The sequence below is a fragment of the Rattus rattus genome, chromosome 12 (assembly GCF_011064425.1).
Source record: "Rattus rattus isolate New Zealand chromosome 12, Rrattus_CSIRO_v1, whole genome shotgun sequence".
Taxonomy (NCBI): Eukaryota; Metazoa; Chordata; class Mammalia; order Rodentia; family Muridae; genus Rattus; species Rattus rattus.
The window spans coordinates 78,293,166-78,315,203 of NC_046165.1; the positions used below are offsets into that span (position 1 = coordinate 78,293,166).

Here is a 22,038-nt window from a genome sequence, read left to right on the forward strand (position 1 = left end):
CCACCCGTCCAATACCTGTGTGTTGACATTTTTACAGTAGTAATAATAGTATTCACTGTAGTCTTGCTCGTATGACGGGGGTAATTTGCTCCCTGCTTTACTGAATGCTGTCACACTGGCTACATATAGTCAGTCCACATGCAAGCAAGTGGCCCACCTTGGCCCCACAGTAATAAGTTGGTGCACTTTGGGTGTGATCCCAGCTTTCCTGACCCCAGGGCAGGGCATGTGAACTTTTAACTATCCTGTCACTAACTGACCCAATATCTTCTATCCCTAGGTTACTTGGCTACCAGATAGTTTACTAAATGACCCGTTCTTTTTTTTTCTCTGGGTAGCCCCAGGCACCCCACCTCCATGCTTTTTACCCAGAGATTTTGGAGACAGGACCTGTCACTTGCAACGAGGCACCCAGTCTCTGGGTGGGGAAGCTTTAAACTGGGAGAATAATCTTTAGCTGTCAGTTAAGCTAAATCTTGCCGCGGGATCCAGTGCCCTCCCAAACGGGTGGATGTTGGGGAGCTTGCTGTCCTCTCTCCTCTGCAAAGTCCCCACCCCCTTCATCCTCTTTCTGCTGGTGACGTTGGGAGCTAGCTGCTGGTATAAATTATTTTGAATTTCCCTCAGCCTTGTTCCCATTCACCACTTTAAGGATAAAAAGGTTTGTTCTTTTTATTGCTTCGCAGTCTCTGGCGGCCCGCCATCTTCCTGATGGGCCCGCATGGCTTGTAACATGAGCCGGGTTATTCGAGGGAAATGCGAACCAAGAGAACCACCTTGATCTGACTCTGTAACCAGGTCCAGCGTTTACAAGTTTGTAATTGACCGAATACCCAGCCTGTTCACCATTATTATTTCTGACCTCTACTCTGATTTATGTGCACATGTGATATGTATGTGCGTGTCTGTATCAAGAACCATAGCTTAGTATGGGGAATACAGAGCCCAAAATTATCCCCCCCCCCTTGGCTGTTCTTCACTGCACTATCAGTGTACTCTACTCTTTTCATGGACTGTTTGAGAGCAAACTTAATCTTTTCTTCTTGTTTAAAATTTAATTGGTATCCAGCACAGGCCTAGTGCTTAGAAGGCAGTTGGGAAATTTTTGTTGGACATGAGAACAGGAGAAGAGAAAGAACAAACAGGGCTTTCAAGAATATTGAGTAAGCCTAATTTGTGTTTTCCAGAGGAAAAAAAGCAGAGTAACAGGTTTGGATTGCCTAGGGCAGGACCATATCTTCTAAGGAGTAGGCTGTCCATGGTTTCTCTTAAAGAAGCAATATGCAAGGACTTCCTGGAGACGGGGGGGGAGGGGAGGGGGGGGGAGAGGGAGGGGGAGAGGGGAGAGAGAGAGAGAGAGAGAGAGAGAGAGAGAGAGAGAGAGAGAGAGAGAGAGAGATCCTTGATTACTGGAATCCCAGATCCTCAGAAGGCCTTAGTGGGCAAACAGCCCTGACTCATTATTTTCACTTCCTGTACCCTCTTTCTGTAGCCTGTCTACGTGCATTCTGTCCACGGTGCTGTCTCCTAGAGCCTCGCAGGTCTGGACAGTGAAAATGGATGGAACTAGTTGAAGCCCATGTGTTCTGCCTGTGGGTTGGCAGTCTGGTTTACATCCTAAGCAGCCTATGACTTACCAGCCATAAAACCCTCCACTTCCTTACCTGCAGATCGAGGGTAAGAACTTAACCGCCGTGCCGTGCTGTAAACCGATTCAGAGAAATAGAGCGATGCCTTTATCTCTATTATCTCATCCTTAAAATGGGATTCAACTATCGAAGCCACCCTCGTAGGGGGTCTCTGTTGCAAGGAAGGGCTTCAAGGTGCACGGGGCTTGGCCCTGGGAAGATTCTAGATAGAAAAAGCCTGCTGTCTTGTGGTTGTTGACCACAGAGAGGGTGCGCAGGGTTCTTCTCGGGCCTGTTTGTCATGCCCTCCCTTTCCTCCCTGGGCTGCACATTCAGGCAGCCTAGAACTCAACGCTAGCGAGTGAGCTGCGTTTCAGGGGAGGTGGCCTCTCTACAGGACAAGCTGAGATGGAGTCAGTAGGTCTCTGTGACCTCCATTCACAGCCAGCATTTGTTATTTCAGCTGGATCTAGTTCTCTGAGTGATGGTAGCTAGAGGCGATGAGCCCAGGACTGATGGCTGCCATGCTGTGGTGAGGCCTTCTGTGCTCGTGCTCCTGTTTCCAGCTGTGTGACTCATGAGCATGCTCAGAAGAGTCCTTGGGGGACCTTGCCCTGTTAGTCGACCTGCAATTGTATGGAGGTCAACAGGGTGAGCTTATGCAAGGTCTGATAAAAGCGTTGGTAATGCAGAGTGTCCTTTCTTTGCCCCCTCACTCCTTTTCTAACACCCCTTCCTAACAAGGTTATAATTGTCACCCTAACATTGATACGGTGACATTGTTTGTTTGTTTGTTTGTTTGTTTGAGGCACAATTTTACTACATAGCTCCCTAGCTTGCAACTCCATATGTGTCTCAGGCTAGTCTGGAGTTCGAGATCCCTCTGTCTCTGCCTCCTTCCAAGTGCTATTCCTGACCCTTAAATCTAACTTAAAGATTTCCCAGTAAAAGAAAATGAAACGTTACTTATGGATAAAGTGAGGACTAGACCGCTCCAGGGTGCAGTTGGAAGGAAGGTTTTTATTGGAATTGGGATGGAGAGTGAAGCCTGGGAGAGCTTAGAGCAGGGAGAGGAAGTGTAGCACACTGAACCCGGCCAGCAGAGTGGGCATGACCAAGAGAGGAGAAGGGAAGACAATGGAGAGAGCTGAGAGAGGGACTTAAGATCAGATGGCCGAAATGCCCACATTATACAGGAATGAGAAGCTAGAGGAAGGGAAGAAAAGAGCTGAGAAGGAGCCACAGGTACTGAGTGAGCCTAGAGGCCAGCGTGTGCATGCTAATATGAACCCTGGCTAGCCATTTGTCCCAATTTATATATCCCCTCTTCTATGCTGTTTAATATTTAATCACTTAGGGTAATATCACTTAGGCTTTATTGCTGTACATAAACTTAATTCTTTTGGTTCTTTTTTTTTTTTTTTCCGGAACTGGGGACCGAACCCAGGGCCTTAGCACTTCCTAGGCAAGCGCTCTACCGCTGAGCTAAATCCCCAACCCCAAAGGGAGGATTAATTACATTGGGCCAGAGGCCACTTCACATGTCTTTTTTTTTTTTTTTTTTTTTTTTGGTTCTTTTTTTTTTCGGAGCTGGGGACCAACCCAGGGCCTTAAGCTTCCTAGGCAAGCGCCTACCACTGAGCTAAATCCCCAACCCCATAAACTTAATTCTTAAGTGAATTAAAAAAAAAAAAAACTTAAAAAAGTAGTGTTAGGGAGGGAGAAAAGGCCCCAAATGTTGAAAAACGTAACCTCGACACAAAAAACCAAAATAAAAGCCAGGTATTTCTGAAATCGTTTACTACAACTATTTCTAGCTGAGGTAAGAAGTCTAGCAAGTGTATAAGGGACAGGAAGAATAGTTTATCAAGTAGGAACATGGCATAGCTCTCAGTAGAAATCTCCTCTTTCTACGTCCCTGTTTTGGTTGCTGTTTTGAGGCAAGGTGTCACTATCTATACACAGCCTTTGCCATCGGAACTCACCATGTACACCAGGCTGGGACTGAACTCATAGACATCCACCTGCTTCTGCCTCCCAAGTGCTCAGAGGAAATGCATGTGCCACTACGCCAGGTTTGCAGTCAAAGTCCCAAACATCTGAAAGTGTTTACTAGATTCTGTTGCAGTAAGTCCCACCCCACTCCCTACAGACAGTGCCAGTTCCCACCATAACATTTTCTGAGCCTTCACTTCCCGTGCCCAGGCCTTGTTCATGGAAAGCCTTGGTAACTCATGTCGGAATTTTATCGAGCCCAGAAGTGCCTCAGGGTCATCCTCAATACAGCAGAAAGACATTTGCTTCTTGTACCCATATCATGTGTGTGTGTGTGTGTGTGTGTGTGTGTGTGTGTGTGTGTGTGTGTGTGTGTGTGTGTGTGCCATCGAGATGGTTGATCTTGATTGACAAGTTGATGAGATTGAGAATCCCCATGTGACTGCCTATGGGGAGTTTCTAGATAGAATGGTCAAGAGGGGCAGGCCCACCATAACTGTGGATGGCACCATTCCATGGGCTGGGGTCCTGGACAGAACAAAAAGGAGAATTCGAGCTGAACACTCTCCCTCTCTCCCTCTTTCCTGACTACATGCCCTCTTGCCATAACCTCCCAGCATGATGGGCCATACCTTCAAACTGTGAGCTGAAATAGACCCTTCCTTCAGTGGCTTTTGTATTTTTGCAAAAGTAACAAGAACGTAATGAGTGAGGTCATCTTGGAAAGCTCACCTAGCAAGACCTTCTGAATGCACTCTTGAACAATCAAAACCACCGTGGGTGTAAAAATTACCCCAGAACTTCCTGGCAGTCTCTGAGCGGTTCGCGAGCAGGGGAGAGCATCGAAAATCCAGCCAATCCTAGTTCCCCAGGCTCACCTTTTACTGAGGTCGATATTGAAATAGACCCATGTGTCGGGTAGGTCATGTTACTGCTGTCACAAAGAGGCTTAGATGAGTGTGTAGTGGTGGTGATGGACTGAGGGACAGACAGACAACCACATCAGGAACACCATTGGAAAAAGAATGAAAATGTGGTTTTCATTCTTGGCATTTTCGATCTCTAATTAGGTGGGGACGCACCTGATTCTGGGAGCCTGTTTTCTGTTTGTTTGTTTTGCCCCAGTCCTCCCCCAGTCAGGTCACGACTGGGGAAGGTGCAAGGCTGTGGCAATCTGGGGATCCACCCATCACCCTGGGCTGGAGTAACTGCATACTTCACTTTTGCCTGCTCTCCATTTACAACAGCTAGGCCTTTGAAGTCCAGAGAGGCTGGGAGAACCAACTTTCTGGAAGCCGCCTACCTAGGCCTGAAAAGAGGAAGAGGATTCTAATGACCTTTGCCACAGATGCTCTGTAGTCATCAGGGCCGTGAGTCACCTGGCTCCACGTCACTGTCTTGTCTATTGCTTCCGTGGTCTGAGGCCCTGGAAAGATACCAGAGAACAGAGAGGAGTAAAGCTGGCCCAGGCCTCTTAGTCCTTCCTGGGAACCCCCTGCACAGTCTGCAGTGTGAGTAGAAGGACTGTGCAGAGTATGCCAGAATTCTGACCCTGGTTCTTGGGCAGCTGGCCAAGACACATCTTCTTCAGCCAGGACTCGGTGTAGATAGGCTTCATGCCTTCCAAATTCACTGAGGAACTGGCAACAGTTGGTCGGGCGCCCATTGCTATTTGTTGCACTGAGCAATGAGTTTTGGCGTTTTTGTTCACGTATGTCAGGCACTCTGACTCTGTTCACTCCCTATCACTCTCCTCACCCTCCTTTCTGCTAGTTACTCTCATCTCATCCGGGTGCGCGTGCATGTGTCTGTCTGTCCGTCCGTCCATATAGGAAAGAAAATGGATTATTTTTCTTTTACCTTAATATGATGATGTCCAGTTTTATCTATTTCCCTACAAATGGCATAATTTGTTCCTTATAGCTGTGTACATGTTACATTCACACACACACACCCACCATTTTCTTTTTCCACTGGTGAGGACCGAAGCTGGTTTTGTCGATATCCAAACTCCTGCCCTCTGCAAGCGCTACAAGTCCTAACCACTGAGCCATCTCGCATCTTGTTTGTATTTCATTTTGTTCTCTGTACGTTGATGTTCTGACTGCATGTATGTCTGTGTGAGGGCGTTGGGTCCCCTAGAACAGGAGTTGTAGACAGTTGTGAGCTGCCATGTCCGGGCTGGGAATCGAACCCAGGTCCTCTGGAAGAGGAGCCAGTGCTGTTAACCACTGAGCCATCTCTCCAGCCCCTCGTTCCGTTTTTAATGTTGGCCATTCTGATACTTCATGGATTAGCCACTTGTACTCCAGGTTCCGAGCCACACTGCCCCCTGACAGGTAACGGTTGCTGGGTATGCAGCGAGCAGAGAGCATGGAGTTCTGTTCCTGTGGCCCTAGTGACACTCTTCACTTTTTAAGTCATGGAGTCACTTGTTGCCTGTGTATGGCCCTGTAGCTCACTGTCTTGTGGCCAGAGGATGACATACTGTTCCCATTCAGAAGGGTAAGGCTCTGGAATGGTCTCCACCTACTTCTGTTCTCCAGGCTTGCGATCGACTCCTGCTCCCTTGGTTAATCATTGCCAGCCACGTAGGAAGGTGCCTCAGGAGCTCTTGTGATGTTCCCATTGTAGCACTAGATGTAGGGGACGTGGATGCTTTGGTCTGGCCCTTGATGGCAGTTGAGAGAGATGAAAGGCTACCAGGCTCCTGATATTGGAGAACTGCTCCTTCAAGGGAGCATTTCAATGTGGCTTCTGCAGAATGCTAAAAATATCTGGTATCCGCCTCATGATTGGCCCCGTTCCACATATAAATGCTCCTTAACAAGGACCAGAGGACGGATACAGAAGTAATATAAATAAATTCCAATGTCGAATTTATAGTAGTTCAAATTGACTTCGCAGCTATTTTAAAAGGCGGTGCTGTCATTTATAAGTAACCGGATAATTGTAGGTAGTTTGAGAAAGTGCGTGTGGCTTGAGGGTTGGGGCTGCCAATAGCCAGGGTAGTTATTTGGGAATTGTGATTGGTCAGATTTGGGGAGGAGAAGCCCATGGCCAGGTTCCCGTCCATGGAAATGCAAGCGGAGTATGAGAGTTTGGGCAGGCATGCTGGGCGTTGGTTTGTTTCGTTCCTGAAAGCCAGAGGCCCTCCAGCATCTAACTGTGGGGATGCTTCCGTTGACTCTGGTCTTTTCCTCCTGTATACTGTCAGAATGAGCACTCCACAGCACACAGGTCTCCAGCAACGGCCAGATGCGCACCCCGGGATACCCTTGTAGCATTTCCTTTTCAAGGCCTGGGGAGTCTCCTGCTTCCTGTGTATGGGAACAGCAAAGGTCTTTTGGGCAAGTCTCCATTTTTTTTATTGTTCTAAGAGCTGGGCTAAACATTTGAACCTTTACCTGTCAAAAATGACTTTTGGAACGAAGCCTGTTTTCCCTCCAGCCTCTCAGACTAGCAGGATGAAGGTATCGTATATCCCAGGAAGGTCATAAAGGGGCTTTCCTGTTAGGACACCCACCTTGAACTCATTGGAAACAGAAGTCCAGGGCACTGCATATTTCATACGTCTGGCTCAGACTTGGGCTTGGTCCATGCCTTTCAAAATCTGCTTGAAAAGAGCTTCTCGTTCTTCTTGAGAGCAACCTATGTAACCAAGATAAAAACAGAAACCACCTGACTTCAGGTTGCGAGATAAATGCGCTCACACAACCCATGCGTGAGTTTTGAGACAGTGTCTTGCTATGTGGCCCAGGCTGGGTGTGAGCTCACTGGCTTTGAACTTCCCAGGATCCTCCCGCTCTGGCCTCCCTAGTGCTGAGATTACGAATGTGTGCTACCACACCCAGCCCCAAATTTGTCCTTTTTTCTTGTAGTGCTAGAGATTGAACCCAGGCCGACCTCCGGTCTGCTTTGGAGGAGCATTTACTCTACACATGACTGTGTGAGTTTGAGTCTTACAGGCTTTTACCTGTGGCGATGTAGCTTCTTAGCCCTCACCGTGGAAGAGATTGGTGTCCCCGGTGCGCTGGGCTGCTATCCCCACCTTACTTACTAGACACACTCTTCAGACACACCAGAAGAGGGCATCGGATCTCATTGCAGATGGTTGTGAGCCACCATGTGGTTGCTGGGATTTGAACTCAGGACCTCTGGAAGAGCAGTCAGTGCTCTTAACCGCTGAGCCATCTCTCCAACCCCCTAGACACACTCTTTATGCTCAGTTTGCTATGTGTTTAATGTTCAGGTGCGTCGTGGTTGGTGGGACAACTGCAGGACGAAGAAGACTCAGTTTACCCCCACAGTCGTGGGTTTTTAATGTTAGCCATTCTGACACTTTCACAGAGTAGCCACTTGAACTCCAGGCTCTGAGCCACACTGCCTCCCGACAGCGGAAGGCAGAGGGGTCCTGCAGTTGAAGGAAAGGCTCCTAGCACACATGCAGTTGGGGCAGGTAGCACCACCAGCCTTGGGGTGTGCCAGAGTCTGCTCCACAGGAAGAAGGGTGAAGGTTCTTTCTTGAAGGCCTGACTGCTATCTTGGAACAGGCCAACTTTGAACCTGGGTGTGGAGTAGGTGGTTGGGTGAGTGTGACAAGCATTAGTCCAACCGAATGGCCTGTGTTTAGGTTCTGTGTGCTTACAGAGTTTGATCTGGACAGAAGCTCCCATCACTTAGTTGGGAAGAACAGAAACACTCGGCTAGATGTAAATAGCAGGCCACCTTCAGGGTTCTCGGGGACGGAGAAGCTGCATGTCTTTGGGAAGGTGCACCAATTTGTCAGGGGATGTAGTAGGAAGAGAAGACACACGGTGAAAACTGTACCAGAGGCCAAAACGGGGGAGGGATCCCAGGACAGCTACAATGTTTTCAGCTTGGGGCCGGAGTAGAAAAGGGGTGGTTCTTGATGATGTTTGTGGAAGGAGAAGGGATAAGGAGCAATTCTAAAGGTGGTGTATAAATGTTCACAGTACAGGTGGAAGGTGGAAAGACAGAGCGACAAGCATGGTGGGTGGTATCTGCCCATAACCCAGTGCCTGGGAGGCAGACGCAGGAGGATGACAAACTTGAGGCCCCCTTCCATACACCGGAAGAGTACGAAAGAACGCAAGAGTCTATCTCAAAAAAAATAAAAAATAAAAGTGAGGGTGGAACTGGCCAGGGTATGGGTAAGCTCTCTCTGAATCAGGGGTAGGGTGAGAAAGGACTCTCTACTTAGGCTTGTCAACAGAGCCTGCCTGATTGCATGAGCTTACCCATCTTTTGGATAGACATGACTGATAGCTCGACATTGGCAAGATCAAAGGGGAAGCCTGCCTCTTAAACCTATGGGTCGGAATGTAAACAGAAACAAGTTTTATAGGGAAAACATGACTGGGACATAATTACTAGTGAAAAGAAACATTTAAAAGCTTGCGCAGAAAAATATAAAACCAGGCGGCAAACAGGAGTCAGTAATAGACTGTTGTTACTTTGGGACATAGATACCTTTTAGTGTCTGTATTTCTGAATTGATTTTTTAAATTTGTAAACAATAAAGGAAACATCAATTTAACATTTTATTTTTAAGTTACCTATCTGTGTGTATGCAAGTGAGCGCAGATACTCTTGTGGCTAAGGCATCCGATCTCCCTAAAGTGGGAGGTATAAATTGTCGTGAGCCACACATCTGTGGTGGGAACTCCTTGGGTCCTTACAAAAGCAACGTGTGCTCTTAGCTGCTGAGCCATTCCTCCAGCCTTGGGAACTTCAACTTGAATTGAAAGAAAAGCCACCAGAAACGTAGTAAGAAACAGAAACAGTAAGGTAGGCCAACTCCTGAGAAACAGCACCATGGTAATTATATTTACTGGAGGCTTGGAGAAGAATATAAATGTCATTTAGCTTAAGAAGTTGTAAGTTACTTGCGAACTAACTCATTTCAAGGTGGAAGAATCTTCAAGTCATTTATATTCTTACATTTATTTATGTACTACTTATTGACGTGTGTGTGTTCATGTGTGTTCATGTGCCTCAGATCACTTCTTACTGTCTACATGTATGCAGCCCTCTCTTGGGATATCTCCTACATTTGAAGAAGGAATTGTACATAAGTCTTGGTCCCTGAATAGGATCAGTTCTTTGTTTCAGCTAGTTTTCAGTGAAGGGACAACTAGGTTACCCGTCCCTGGACTGAGAGCATTGGTGTGTTCCATTTTGTTGTGTCTCTTCATCCACGTCTCTACCAGGCCTAAGTAGTGTGTAATCTGCCTCACATAAACTTGTTTGTCTGGGCTGAGCCATGGGCTCCTCTGTGGCATTGGTACATTTGTTGCTGATCTGTGTCATCCACCGTGTTCCGTGCAGAAACGCAGAGACCATAACAAAACGCATCCCAGTGACCCAGAGCGATCGTTGGTAAACACCTTGGGTTGTTGTTGCAGTCATTCCATTTCCGGATATTTTGAAGCAGATCCTGCACTGTGTCCCTTAACACCGAAACGTCTTAGTACGGTTCCCCGTGGATGACGTTTCATCCTTTTTACAAAGAGTTTTGACCTGCACTCGTGTAACTCAAAAGAATGACCACGCTGTTGTCTCGTCTTCCCAGACAGTAAAGCCATCGTGGATGGGAATCTGAAGCTCATCTTGGGCCTGGTATGGACTTTGATCCTTCACTACTCCATCTCCATGCCCGTGTGGGAAGACGAGGGGGATGATGACGCCAAGAAGCAGACCCCGAAACAGAGGCTGCTGGGATGGATTCAGAACAAGATCCCTTACTTGCCCATCACCAACTTCAACCAGAACTGGCAAGACGGCAAAGCCTTAGGAGCCCTGGTAGACAGCTGTGCTCCGGGTAAGCAGCCATAGTTGCCTAAACCCTTCTCTGCCAAGTGGGAGTGCCTAGCCAAAAGGGCTGTCCGTGAGAAGGATCGTTTGTACTAACGGGTATGGGTCTCCTCGCTTGAGTCCGTCGTCGTTCAGACAGGATGAGCTACAGATGGTTCTGTGTGCCCTTCCAAAGGCAGATGGTCTAGGTCTATCCGTACATCTTTGTCACTGAATCCAGTGTTACTCAAACCACCAGAGACACCCCAGCGCCTGAACTTGGAGCAGGCGTCGGGGTTAGAGTTCACCAGACCCAGCCCTGTGCCTTCCCGCGTTGGTGCCTCATTTCCCGTCGGTTTAAAGAGAACATGTGGCCCTCTTCAGTGGCTTGGCATGGGAATCTAAAGCTTCTGCTAATGGAAAGTGGCCGTTTTTATTAACCACTAGCTTGACTGTGTACAGCTTTCTCTGCCCCTTTCTCTCTGTATTGCTGTGGAACAGCGCTTGGTGAGGATCCATTTAGAGCCTTTTCCACCCTGGCTCTTCTCTGAGTGGTTGGTCGAGTGGACACCAAGATGTAATTATCCTCACTACAGGCCTTAGATTAATGGGTAGAGCTTGCTGGCCCACACTCAGTAGGAAAACTAGAACCAGTGTTTATATGCCATCCCCCGAATTATTTTTATAAAAAAAAAAATCCTTACTTTAATAAATTATATTTTCCATTTACTGAATGTTCTACGTGTCCTAAGTTAAGCGCATTCTGAGTAAGGTGGTGTATCTCAGAGTGCCCAAAGCAGAGCTCAGTAATGTCAGGTAGAAAAAGCCCATGTCAAACAAACCCTCATTCCATCTGAAAAGCCTATAAACTGGAATATTCTAGAGAATAGCGTTAGGGCCACCAAGCTGGCTAAGGGCCCTTGTCATCGTGTGTCAGTGAGATGAGTTTAATCCCTGTTATCCACATTACAGAAGGAGAAACTGAGTCTTGGCCAGTACAGTACATGCGTGTGTCCACTCAATCATACACACACAACTAAAAAGCTGTAACTTTCCCCCCCGTTTTTCGAGACAGGGTTTCTCTGTGTAGCCCTGGCTGGCCTGGAACTCACTCTGTAGACGGGCCTCAAGCTTACAGAGATCCACCAGCCTTTGCTCCTGAGTGTCGGGGTTAAAGTGTGCCAGCACTGCTTGCCGAAATGTAACTCTTTAATAAAAAGTCTAGTATTAGCTAGTTTCGTGGTACCCTCTTCCTTCTACCAAAAGACACAATTTGTTCTCCCTCCTTAGTTTAAGTCAGAGAGTTTAACCTACTTATACTCATTAGGGCCTTTTAAATGACTCTAGGATTGCACCTTTGAGCAAGTGGAGTTTTGAGTCACATAGGATGCTAGCTTAATCTTTGTTAGGTTCATCTAGGCACAGTGTTAAAAATATAAAAAGGATCTTGAAGGAATGGCTAACCCCTGTCTTAATGCCAGAACACAGTGTCCTAAAGGGTAGAATAGTTTCCGATGCTGGCTACACTCTTAGCTGTCAGACCCCCCCACCCCCCACCCCCGATGTACAATTAGTTAAGCTGTTGGTGGGAGTTGCCGAGTTACAAGACTAAATGGTTTGGTTATCAGTACGTGGCTTCTCTCTGTGTCAACTCATGCTAAAAGCACCTTTCGTGTACCGTGAACAGGTCTGTGCCCGGACTGGGAATCCTGGGACCCACGAAAGCCGGTGGATAATGCTCGAGAGGCCATGCAGCAGGCCGACGACTGGCTGGGCGTCCCACAGGTATGCACACGCACAGCGTGTCCCAGGAGGCTGCTCCCACCCACTGACTTGTTGCTGGCAGTCTGGATGCTTTTCTAGGTCAGGCTGTGGTCTGACCTTGGTGTTCAGCCTTTAAGGAGCCTTGCCTCTGGTACTCTCCCACCGTCTTAGTAATGATAGGTTCTTGTGGCTTTAGTAGCTTACGGATCATTCAGAAATCTTCGTGTCCCGAGCTGGCACTTCTTCCCCTCCCCTCCCCTCCTTACTGCTTTTCCCATCTCTTCCTCTCACTTCCGACCTTCTGTCTTACAAGTACAGTTCAGGGAGGCCTTGAACGCCTGACCTTCCATCTCAGCCTCTGGAGTGCTGGACTTCAGGCATGTATCATGCAAATTCTGTATTCTCTTGGTTCTAGCTATTTTGAAGGTTGTCATTAAACCCCAGTCAGCAAGCATGGTCCTTAACTCAGGGGGGGAGCTGTCAGTCTTTGACTTTTTAAAAACCTACACAAAAGAAAAGTAATTTTTTTAAACATTTATTCATTATGTATACATCATACATAATGCATGTGTGCCTGCAGGCCAGAGGAGGGCTCCAGACCTGATTATAGATGGTTGTGAGTCACCATGTGGTTGCTGGGAATTGAACTCAGGACTTCTAGAAGAACAAACAGTGCTCTTAACCTCTGAGCCATCGCTCCAGCCCAAGAAAAGTAATTCTAATCTGATATTTGGAACTTTTATTTCAAGTGTAAAGCAAGTTGACCTCTATTAGTGGAAATTGCAGCACAATTTATATTTCCCATAATTCATCGCACTAATCACAGAGGGGCTTGAATTTTTGAAAAATCAGAGATAAAAATCTAAATAGCTACATGGGTTACCTAAAGCCAATATTTTCCTTGTAACATCCCCTTGAAAATACCAGGGCTCCTAGGAACCAAACCACAATCGAAGGGAAGTTGTAGAAAAACCAGTCCCATGGGACAGAGAATCCCTCACTGTAGACCATGTCTGATTTGGAGCTCAAGAGTTGAGTTCAGTATATTCCATAGTAGGATGACTGGGGAGGTAGGGGAGCCGGCCTGTTTCTTTGGTTTTGGAGTCTCCAATCTGTCACCCTCAGGAAGAGCTGTATTAGATCGCTCACCAGCCTTTCAATCTGACAAGACCTCTTTGTGACACTCTATAATGTCGGACACTTTAAAATTCTTATATATAGGAGTTTCTGGAGAGAGATACCAAGTCAGCGCATAGTTTCCATGGGCTGTTCTGTAGGTCACCGTTCAAAAATCTCCGTAGCTGTTTTGCTCTGAGCCCCACAGTGTTTTCTGTGCGGTTTCTCTTCTCTTCATCACATTTGGTTGATACGGTTGATGAGGTAGGAAGAACCCTCTGCTGCTCTAAGGAGGTGTCAGTTCCCACAGGGAATCCTTATGGGGGACAGGGAGGACTTTGTATGCTAGGGTTAAGTCAGGTAGGGAATCAAGGATGTTGATAAAACTTTAGGGAAGGGTCCCTGTCCATCCTGTATCTTAACTGCTCCTTAACTGAGTGTCAGGAGAACACACCCCACTTCAGCTTTTGTGTGTGTGTGTATGTGTGTGTGTGTGTGTGTGTGTGTGTGTGTGCGCGCGTGTGTGTGTTTAGTAGGGAGTGGGGGTGAGGGTGTTTTAGGGTCCAGAGGCATGAATACCTGGAGTTACAGCCTGTTGTGAGCTGTTGGTACCAAAATCAGATCCTTTGCAAGAGTGGTATCCACTCTTCCTAACTGAGCCATGTCTCTAGTTCCTCTCCCCATTTTTAAAGGTTCCGGGTATATTAAGACCACATGTCTAGTCTGTTGTCCCTATTGTCTTGCTTTACTTGTTTTTTTGAGTCAGGACGTCACTGTGACTCTCAGGCTAACCCCAAACTTGCTATCTTCCTGCTCAGCTTCCTGAATGCTGGAGGGAGAGGCGTATACTACCCCTCCCCTGAGTTTCCTTTCTTCTTATTAGTACAGGGATGTGTACCCAATAGATGGGCCAAAGAAGAGACCTGCTTATGTGCTTTAAAAACATTTCCAATGCCTTACGTACATGTTTCCTTGCTCTGCCGTACCTCATCCCCTTTCTGGAATATCAGACCAGGGGAGTGAATAGGAAGCCCGGGTGGGGAGCCTGGCTTGAATCTCTCGAAATGACCTGCAGAATTTCGGGAGGTCTTCCTTGCAAAGGAGCCAGCGACACGTACACGCAAGCCCCGATCTTCCTGCGGTTTTTACTGTGGTTTGATTTGTTTCCATTTCTTTGTAGCAGTATTTGGTGGAAGGGGGATTTCAGTGGATGCCTCATGGGGTGTCAGAGCGCTCACCCACCACGTTGTCACTCTAGGTCATCACGCCCGAGGAGATTATTCACCCGGATGTGGACGAGCACTCTGTGATGACCTACCTGTCTCAGTTCCCCAAAGCCAAGCTCAAGCCAGGCGCTCCTCTTAAACCCAAACTCAACCCAAAGAAAGCCAGAGCCTATGGCAGAGGTGAGTGCTGGCCTCGGTGGGTCTGAGGTGTGTTCTCCGGCATTAGCTCTGGGAGGGATGCTCTCTGGGTCAGGAGACTCAGGAGGTGGTGCGGTTGGTAAGGGATTCTTGGGCAAGCATGAAGACCTGAGTTTGGATCCCCAGCTCCCACCTAAAAGCCAGGTGTAGTGGCTCACCTCCAGTATTGTCTTGGGACTGTGTCAAGATACAATGATGTGAGGTTTAACCTGTGAAAGATACCCTAGGTTTCCTTTGGGCGTGTGTGTGTGTGTGTTGTGTGTGTGTGTGTGTGTGTGTGTGTGTGTGTGTGTGTGTGTGTGTGTGTGCGTATGCTTTAATCCTTAAGTCCTGCTTATTTATGACCGCCTTATTCTGTCTTGGGAATCAAAAGGCTTTTCTGCGGTACAGTGTACAGAATTTGTTTCCTGTAGCCCTGGGAAAGCTGATGCTTTCACTTAAGAACCATACCCTGGTGCACAGTGACTGGGATGGGCCTTGCCCTAGGTCATTCGCTGGTCACTCGCTGGCCTTCTGGATGCTGATTCACTTCTCCTGTCTGGCAGAATCTGCTTCAGGTTTCCAGATGGGCTGGGAGCTATTGTTAATCTCCAGCGACACTTCCTTGCTGAGACATCCTGTTTATGACTCTCACTGCAAGATGCCCAGCGCCTTGTGGCCGGTCAGAGCCATTTCAGGCATCTGGTCATTTTGTGGTCGGCAGCTGATTTGAAGCATCCTAGATTTTTAGAGAGGGTAGTTATCAGCTGGATATGGCGGTCTATGTTCACCTTGTAAATCTCGATGCTTTGAGAGGCTGAAGCTGGGGACTCCCCGTTTAAGGCTGACCAGAACAACAGCATGACCCTCTCTCAAAACAAACAAACAAAAAATAATCACAACAGTGCGTGGCCAGGAGTTTGGTTTCTGGTATGGTCAGTGTAGCGATCTTATAAAGAAGACAAAAGGTACGTTATATTTCTTAGTTTTTGTAACTAAGGTTGGAGTGTCATTTTGGCACATGCCCATTTGTAAATTCACAAGGGCTAGATGGAGGCCCTCTTCCTAGTGCCCATTGTCATCTCCAAATTGCTTTCTCTGAGCCATAACCCAAGGTGATCGGTGCTATGAGGAATCTCAAAGTTTAAAGGTGTTTCTGTAATGCAAAGCAGAAAAAAAGCTATAGATAGTTATATGACTCTCAAGTCACCATAGTGACCACAGGGGGTTGACTTCAGCCAAGGCTCGTCTGTAGTAGTGACCTTATCGCTGGCTGTCCAGTTTCCTCATTGTTAGTGTGAGATGATTTCCTTCCATGGTACAGTCTTCCAGAAAACGAATGCTCACTATGGTTCAAGAATGTGGCCAGTCTATGCCAGTTTCCTTCTTTATAAGTGTCATGAATGCTGGGGGGAAAAAAAAAACCAAGCCGTTTTCATCTCTGATTTGCATGTGGGTGGCTCTGTCTCTACGTTTTCTCTTCATCGTGATAAGCGTTCAGGGTCTGATGTCCTCGGCATTAAGCACGCTCACAGGTCATAGGACTGTCCCCATCGGTATTCGTCCTGAGAGCATTTTCAGCTTTCCACAGTAAAACATGGTGCTCACTAAACAAGCTCTCTGTTCTCTCCTTTCTCAACCCCTTTCTCCCGGCACCTCCATTGTCTCTGTGTGGGTGTCTCACAGAAATGCATGATGTAGTGTATGCCTTTTCCTGTGCAGCCTGCCTTGCTTGGCAAATGTTTTTGGGATCTTATTATTTTTTACATTATAACATTATCACAATATCCTCCTCTTTCTCCCCTTCATCATCTTCTTCCTCCTCCTCCTCTTTTGGAAACAGGGCTTCTCAGTGTGCCCTGGCTGTCCTGGAACTCAGAGATGTGCCTGCCTCTGCCTCTGAAGTGTTGGGATTGAAGGCCTGCCCCACCACCGCTTGGGTCTTCCTTCCTTTTTCACAGGTGAATGATATTCTACTGTGTTTGCTGTATTTGGTTTGCTCATTGGTTTTCTTACAGGCAGGTATATGCAGTCATCTACCTTCCAGCCATTATGAACAATGCTGTCCAAGAACATGGATGTATTGGGATCTTTTGGATATAAACGTAGATGTGAAATTGCTGGGCCATACTGCGATTCTATGCTTAACTTCTCTCCTTTCAAAATAGGAAGGCTGTTGTTGTAAAAACATAAAAATAAAAAGTAAAGTTGGTCTTTTACCCCACTGGGTCCGCACCGCGGTGCCGCTAGATATCTGGGCGGAAACACATCCCAGCCTCACATTTTCCTACACTCAAACACTTGCATAAAAGAACACACAACACAATAATCTTTGACCCAATTGATAAGATATAATTGCCCACTTAAACATACAAAGCCCGGTACCATCCATCCCTTAGGAACATTAATAACAACCTGTGAATACACAGAGCAGAATCTTAACATCACCTGCCATGGCTTCTCCCCTCTCTCTGTCTTCCCTCTGTTCCAGTCTCCTCCTCTTCCTTCAAACTTCTCTCCCGCCCATCCTTCCTCCTCCTCCAATGACAGGCCTCCTTCTATCCTGTACCTGCCCCTACCTGTACTTTACAAATTCAATGGGGAAAAGGTTCTGGTGAAGTCACCTGATTCCTGAGCACGTGTGACAGGCAGCTATCTTTGGGGCAGTGGAATTAGCATCAAAATACAGATAACTTCAGGGCAAACCACAACAGAAGGCAACGTAGTCCCTTTGGGTGATGGGGCCACACAATACAAGGCCACATAACTGGGCCTGGGAGATACATAAAGTCAGTCCCGTTTTGGTATGTTTCTGCTACTCAGACTAGGATTAAAGAAAAAATTAATAATAATTATGGTTTCTAAAAGGGAGTTTTATTCTTTGTATGTAGGTAGATTCCGGTTGAGGCCAGTCAGCACTTGCACATCCATCCATCGAGCTCTAAGTTGCCTGTGTGAGTGGGATGAGAGGGTTTGGGGTCTTTGTGCAAGGCTCCCTTGTGGGATTAGCATCATTGAACACATCTGTCCACTAGCTAAGCAGACCCTTCTCCAAACCCTATTCTGTATGAAGAAGTACTTAACAACAGAGCCTTACAGGACCCCAAGTCTCAGTAATCAGTTGCTCATGGTGAGCATGGCTCTCCTGGAGTTTTGTAGACTGTGGGCCTGCGACTCAGCTTCCTGAACAACGCTGGTTAGCTAGAGAGCCTGACACTGACTTACCTGAGCCACTGACAACGTGCAGGTGAGTTTTTCTTTTCAGATCGCTAGAGTCAGATGGAGTAGGTGTTTATAAACGTTGTAGGCGAGTGTATTGAAATGTTGTTAGTAACGCGATCATTATACAAGCAAAATAAAAAGCATAGAAGATAAAATATAGAAGTCCATTTTCTAATTGCTAGACCCCTTCTTTCCTTCAAGTCCGAGTGAGACATTAATTTTACATTGTGTGTGTGTGTGTGTGTGTGTGTGTGTGGGTGGGTGTGGCGGCAGGGGCAGGGTCATGCAGAGATATCCTTATGAAAGCTAAGACAGATGTTCTATCGTTGAGCCATATCCCTGCCACCCCAAGGCAGAACAGTACGTGCTCTATGTTCAGCCAAACGTCATAGGAAAAAACTGTGCCCTCCTCATATATCAATCAGCAAAAGTAAGTGCAGGGCCAAGACTTTGTCTAGTCTAGTTTTAAGGTAGTGGTGATGTCAGCAGAGGCTGGGTAAGGAGTAATGAGGTGCTCCTCTTCTGACTGCTGGAGGTAGAGCTAATACTCCCACAATAGCCGTTAGAAATGGAAGCCCCTCTAATTCAAACCTCAGGTACCAGTGGCAGGAAGTTGACCTAAGGTCCAGAGTCCCAGAACACAAAACCTAAACTGTCCAAGTTCCAACTTTAAAAAACACTGTCACACCGTGAACCGATATCTCGAATCAAACGGAAATGATGGTCAGTTCCAATAGTGGGTTGACAGAGATGTAAGGATTACCTGCCAGCCATTTTAGAGTGTCTGTGATAGTTGATATTTGGCAGGGTCTGGAATCACTTAGCAGACCACCTTGTGACACAGTCTGTGTGAGATTTTCTAAATTGGGTTAATAGGGGTGTGAAAACCTATTCCAATCTATTCCATGGCCTGGGACCTCAGATGAAGAGAATAAAAAGGAAGTGGGCTGAGTGGCAGTTTCCACTGGGTTTCTTAACTGTGGATATAATGTGGCCCGCTAACCAGCCAGCTCCTGCCACCGACAGACTCCTGAACTGTAAATCAATCAATGCTTTCTTGTCAGGCATTCGGTCACAGCCATGACAGAAATAACTAATACCGTGCCCATATCTAAAAAAGGCTTCAACAACAATTACGATACTCTTGAAATAAATGAGAACAAAGAACCAAACAGTCACAGCAGAGAAATAGAATTCCCAGACAGAAGCCATGACATCCAGAAGACATATAGAGCCAGTTGAAGATCTTAGAACTGGGGAAAATAAAGAAAGTTGGAAAAGGAAAGGAACGAAACCTGGAATGACTGCTACGGTGCATTCAGTAGCAGAGTGGGAAGACAGAAGAGTCAGTTCACGGCACATGAAACAGGAGAACTGACCTAGGAGTCTAAATGAAAGACAGGAAAAGAGAAAAATGGACAGAGCCCCCCGGGACCTGTGGGAACTAAAACAAAAGTGGGAATGACCACATTAGAGGAGACGTGGGAGGAGGTGAGAAGACAGCAGGGCTAAAACTATTGAAAGAACTATCTTGCCATGGAGACTGTGAGCTAGCAGAGCAAAAGCACCCGTCTGAGAGAGGAGAGAGTGTGTGTAATAGCGCTCTTTGAGGAGAAGGTAAATCTGAATATATAAGGCAATGAGAGGTAAGTTGTGTTACGTCTCTCTCGAGCAGCCTGGATCCCTTTGCCATCACCCCCAGATGCTGGGATTGCAGGCATCTGCTTCTGCATCTGAGTAGGAGGACCATGGGCAGACATTTAAGCATCATGTTGGGAGATAGCTGAAAGCTTGCCCAAAGGAAATACCAGAATGTCGGCTTTCTCGTTAAAACCGTGGAAGTCAGAAGGAAGGAGCACTGCATTCCATGAGGGTTAAGAAAAAGTTGTCAATTAGAATCATTTTTACCCAGGGGAAGTCCCTATACTTTCAGACAGAAGAAAAGAAAGAGAATTTGTCACTAGAAGCCCATCCTGAAAGGATAGCCTTTTAAAGCAAACATAGGAAGGAAGAAATCTTGAAATAACAGGAAGAAAATTGTGTAGCAGAGTGATGTGTTAACTACAGCGGACTAACTGGATGAGCCTGTAAACATTTGGGACATTTAATTTGTAAAATTGAAGGGGCTCCTGGAAACCTCCAGGGATGGGTAATTTCACCAGGGAATTCTCCCAAACACTTAGCGAAGAATTGAAACAGATTTTTATTGTCTTAAATGAAGGATGAGAGCCCTTGCTGTTCTGTTTTGTTTCCTGCTGCTGTGGTAAATACCCAGAAGCAGCTTGTTGTGGGGGGAAGGGAGGGTTTATTCCAGTTAATACTTTGCAGGCCATTTTGAGGGAAGCCTGAGTAGGACCTCAAGCTAGAGTGCCCCATGACCACCCCCAGCAGGAGCTGAAGCAGAGGCCATGGAGGGGCGACATGCTGCTTACTGGCTTGTTCTTGTCCAGCCTGCTTTCTTCTACAACCCAGCATTACTTGCCCAGGGCTGGCACCACTCACAGCAGGCTGGGTCCTCCCACTTAAGTCATTACCCAACATAATCCACAGACATGCTCGGAGGCCAGGTCTAGGTAGGCAATTCCTCAATTGAGGTTCCCCCTTCCCAGTGACTCCAGCTTGTGTCAAGTTGACTAACACTGACCTACAGAAGTAGCACCCTCACTTCATGAAACACCAAAGCCAGTAGCAAAACAAAACACAGAGACCAGTGGACTATAGATATAAAAACACATCATGAAATAGTAACATGTACGAGATATCTCATATATACTATACATATACATCATATATATGAGATATATATAAATATAAAATGAATTGTGCATTGTGACTAAGTGAGGTTTCTTTTAACCAGTGTAAGGCTGGTCCACTATTAGGAAACTTGTCCATACAATCAACCAGATTGTAGTAACAGGTTAGTGAAAAACAAAAAAACAAGAAAAGAAGCCTGGTTGGTAATACTGACGATAAAAAAAGCAAGTGACAAAATTCAACTGTCATCCATGATAAAACTCCAAAAAGGGGAAGGAGAGACTTCCTCAAGTCAGTGTAGAGTAACTGCCACAGAATCTCCCCCCAGCATCTTAGAACACACCCAGCCTCTCACAGATAACCAGATCTGGACCGGGGTGGCGCCTGCTCTCTGCATTTCTTTGCAACATATTTAAGGGAGGCTTGAATGGTGACATCTGCTAGGAAGTGGGGGTACAGCAGCAAAGTCAGGAAGAAAACTGTCCAAGTACAGAGACGTGCTGGTTCGCACTGACCTTTCTCAAACAATTAAAAGTGAGAAATGCTTCGGGGAAAGGAAAGGAGGCAGGTTCCTGTGATTTCAGGGCCAGCCAGGCTAGAAAATATAAAATAAAATAAAAAAGGTCCCAAAGACAAATAAAGCTTTCTTAGGCACAAAAGTGGCATGCCAGAATCTATTCTAGCTTTACATGGTAAAATACACATGTGGATCCTGGAATTTAAAATGGCACACCATTTACTGTCACACAGAAGGAAAAGGGAGTAGGTGTGGATGTAATAAAACACAGGATTTATAATCTAAAGGCTAAACAAAAGGCCTGAGTAAGAAGAGAGACTGGAACAAAGGCATTGGTCCCCCTGAATTGCCACACTGACGTAATTGCAATTTAAGTTTTGGCAATGAACTTAGCCTCAGTTTACGTCCCTAGCACACATGAGGTCAATTCCTAGCACCAAAAGAAGAAGGAGAAGAAAAGGAGAAGAAGGAGAAGAAGGAGAAGAAGGAGAAGAAGGAGAAGAAGGAGAAGAAGAAGAAGAAGAAGAAGAAGAAGAAGAAGAAGAAGAAGAAGAAGAAGAAGAAGAAAAGAAGAAGAAGAAGAAGAAGAAGAAGAAGAAGAAGAAGAAGAAAGAGAAGAAAGAAGAAGAAGAAGAAAGAAGAAGAAGAAAAAAAGAAAATTTTGTAGGTGTCAACAAAACTCCAAGTGTATATCAAAAGAAGAAAGGCAAAGGAACTATATAGTACTTGGGTTTTGAAAGAATGGAGGGGTCAGTCAGTCTACTGTATTTGAAGCACCACTTCAGATCCATACTGACATTGATGGGAAATTCTAGGACAAGAG

The 22,038-nt window shown here is 46.4% G+C and overlaps 1 protein-coding gene across 2 annotated transcripts in view; it reads left to right on the forward strand.

Annotated features, from left to right (window-relative positions):
* Flnb (filamin B) overlaps positions 1-22,038 on the forward strand; it is a 133,209-nt gene that overhangs the window by 38,644 nt on the left and 72,527 nt on the right. For both annotated transcript variants that reach the window (XM_032918047.1, XM_032918048.1), the window contains exons 2-4: positions 10,219-10,467; positions 12,127-12,224; positions 14,578-14,725. In XM_032918047.1, the coding sequence (XP_032773938.1) occupies positions 10,219-10,467; positions 12,127-12,224; positions 14,578-14,725 (495 nt within the window). The remainder of the gene's footprint in view (positions 1-10,218; positions 10,468-12,126; positions 12,225-14,577; positions 14,726-22,038) is intronic.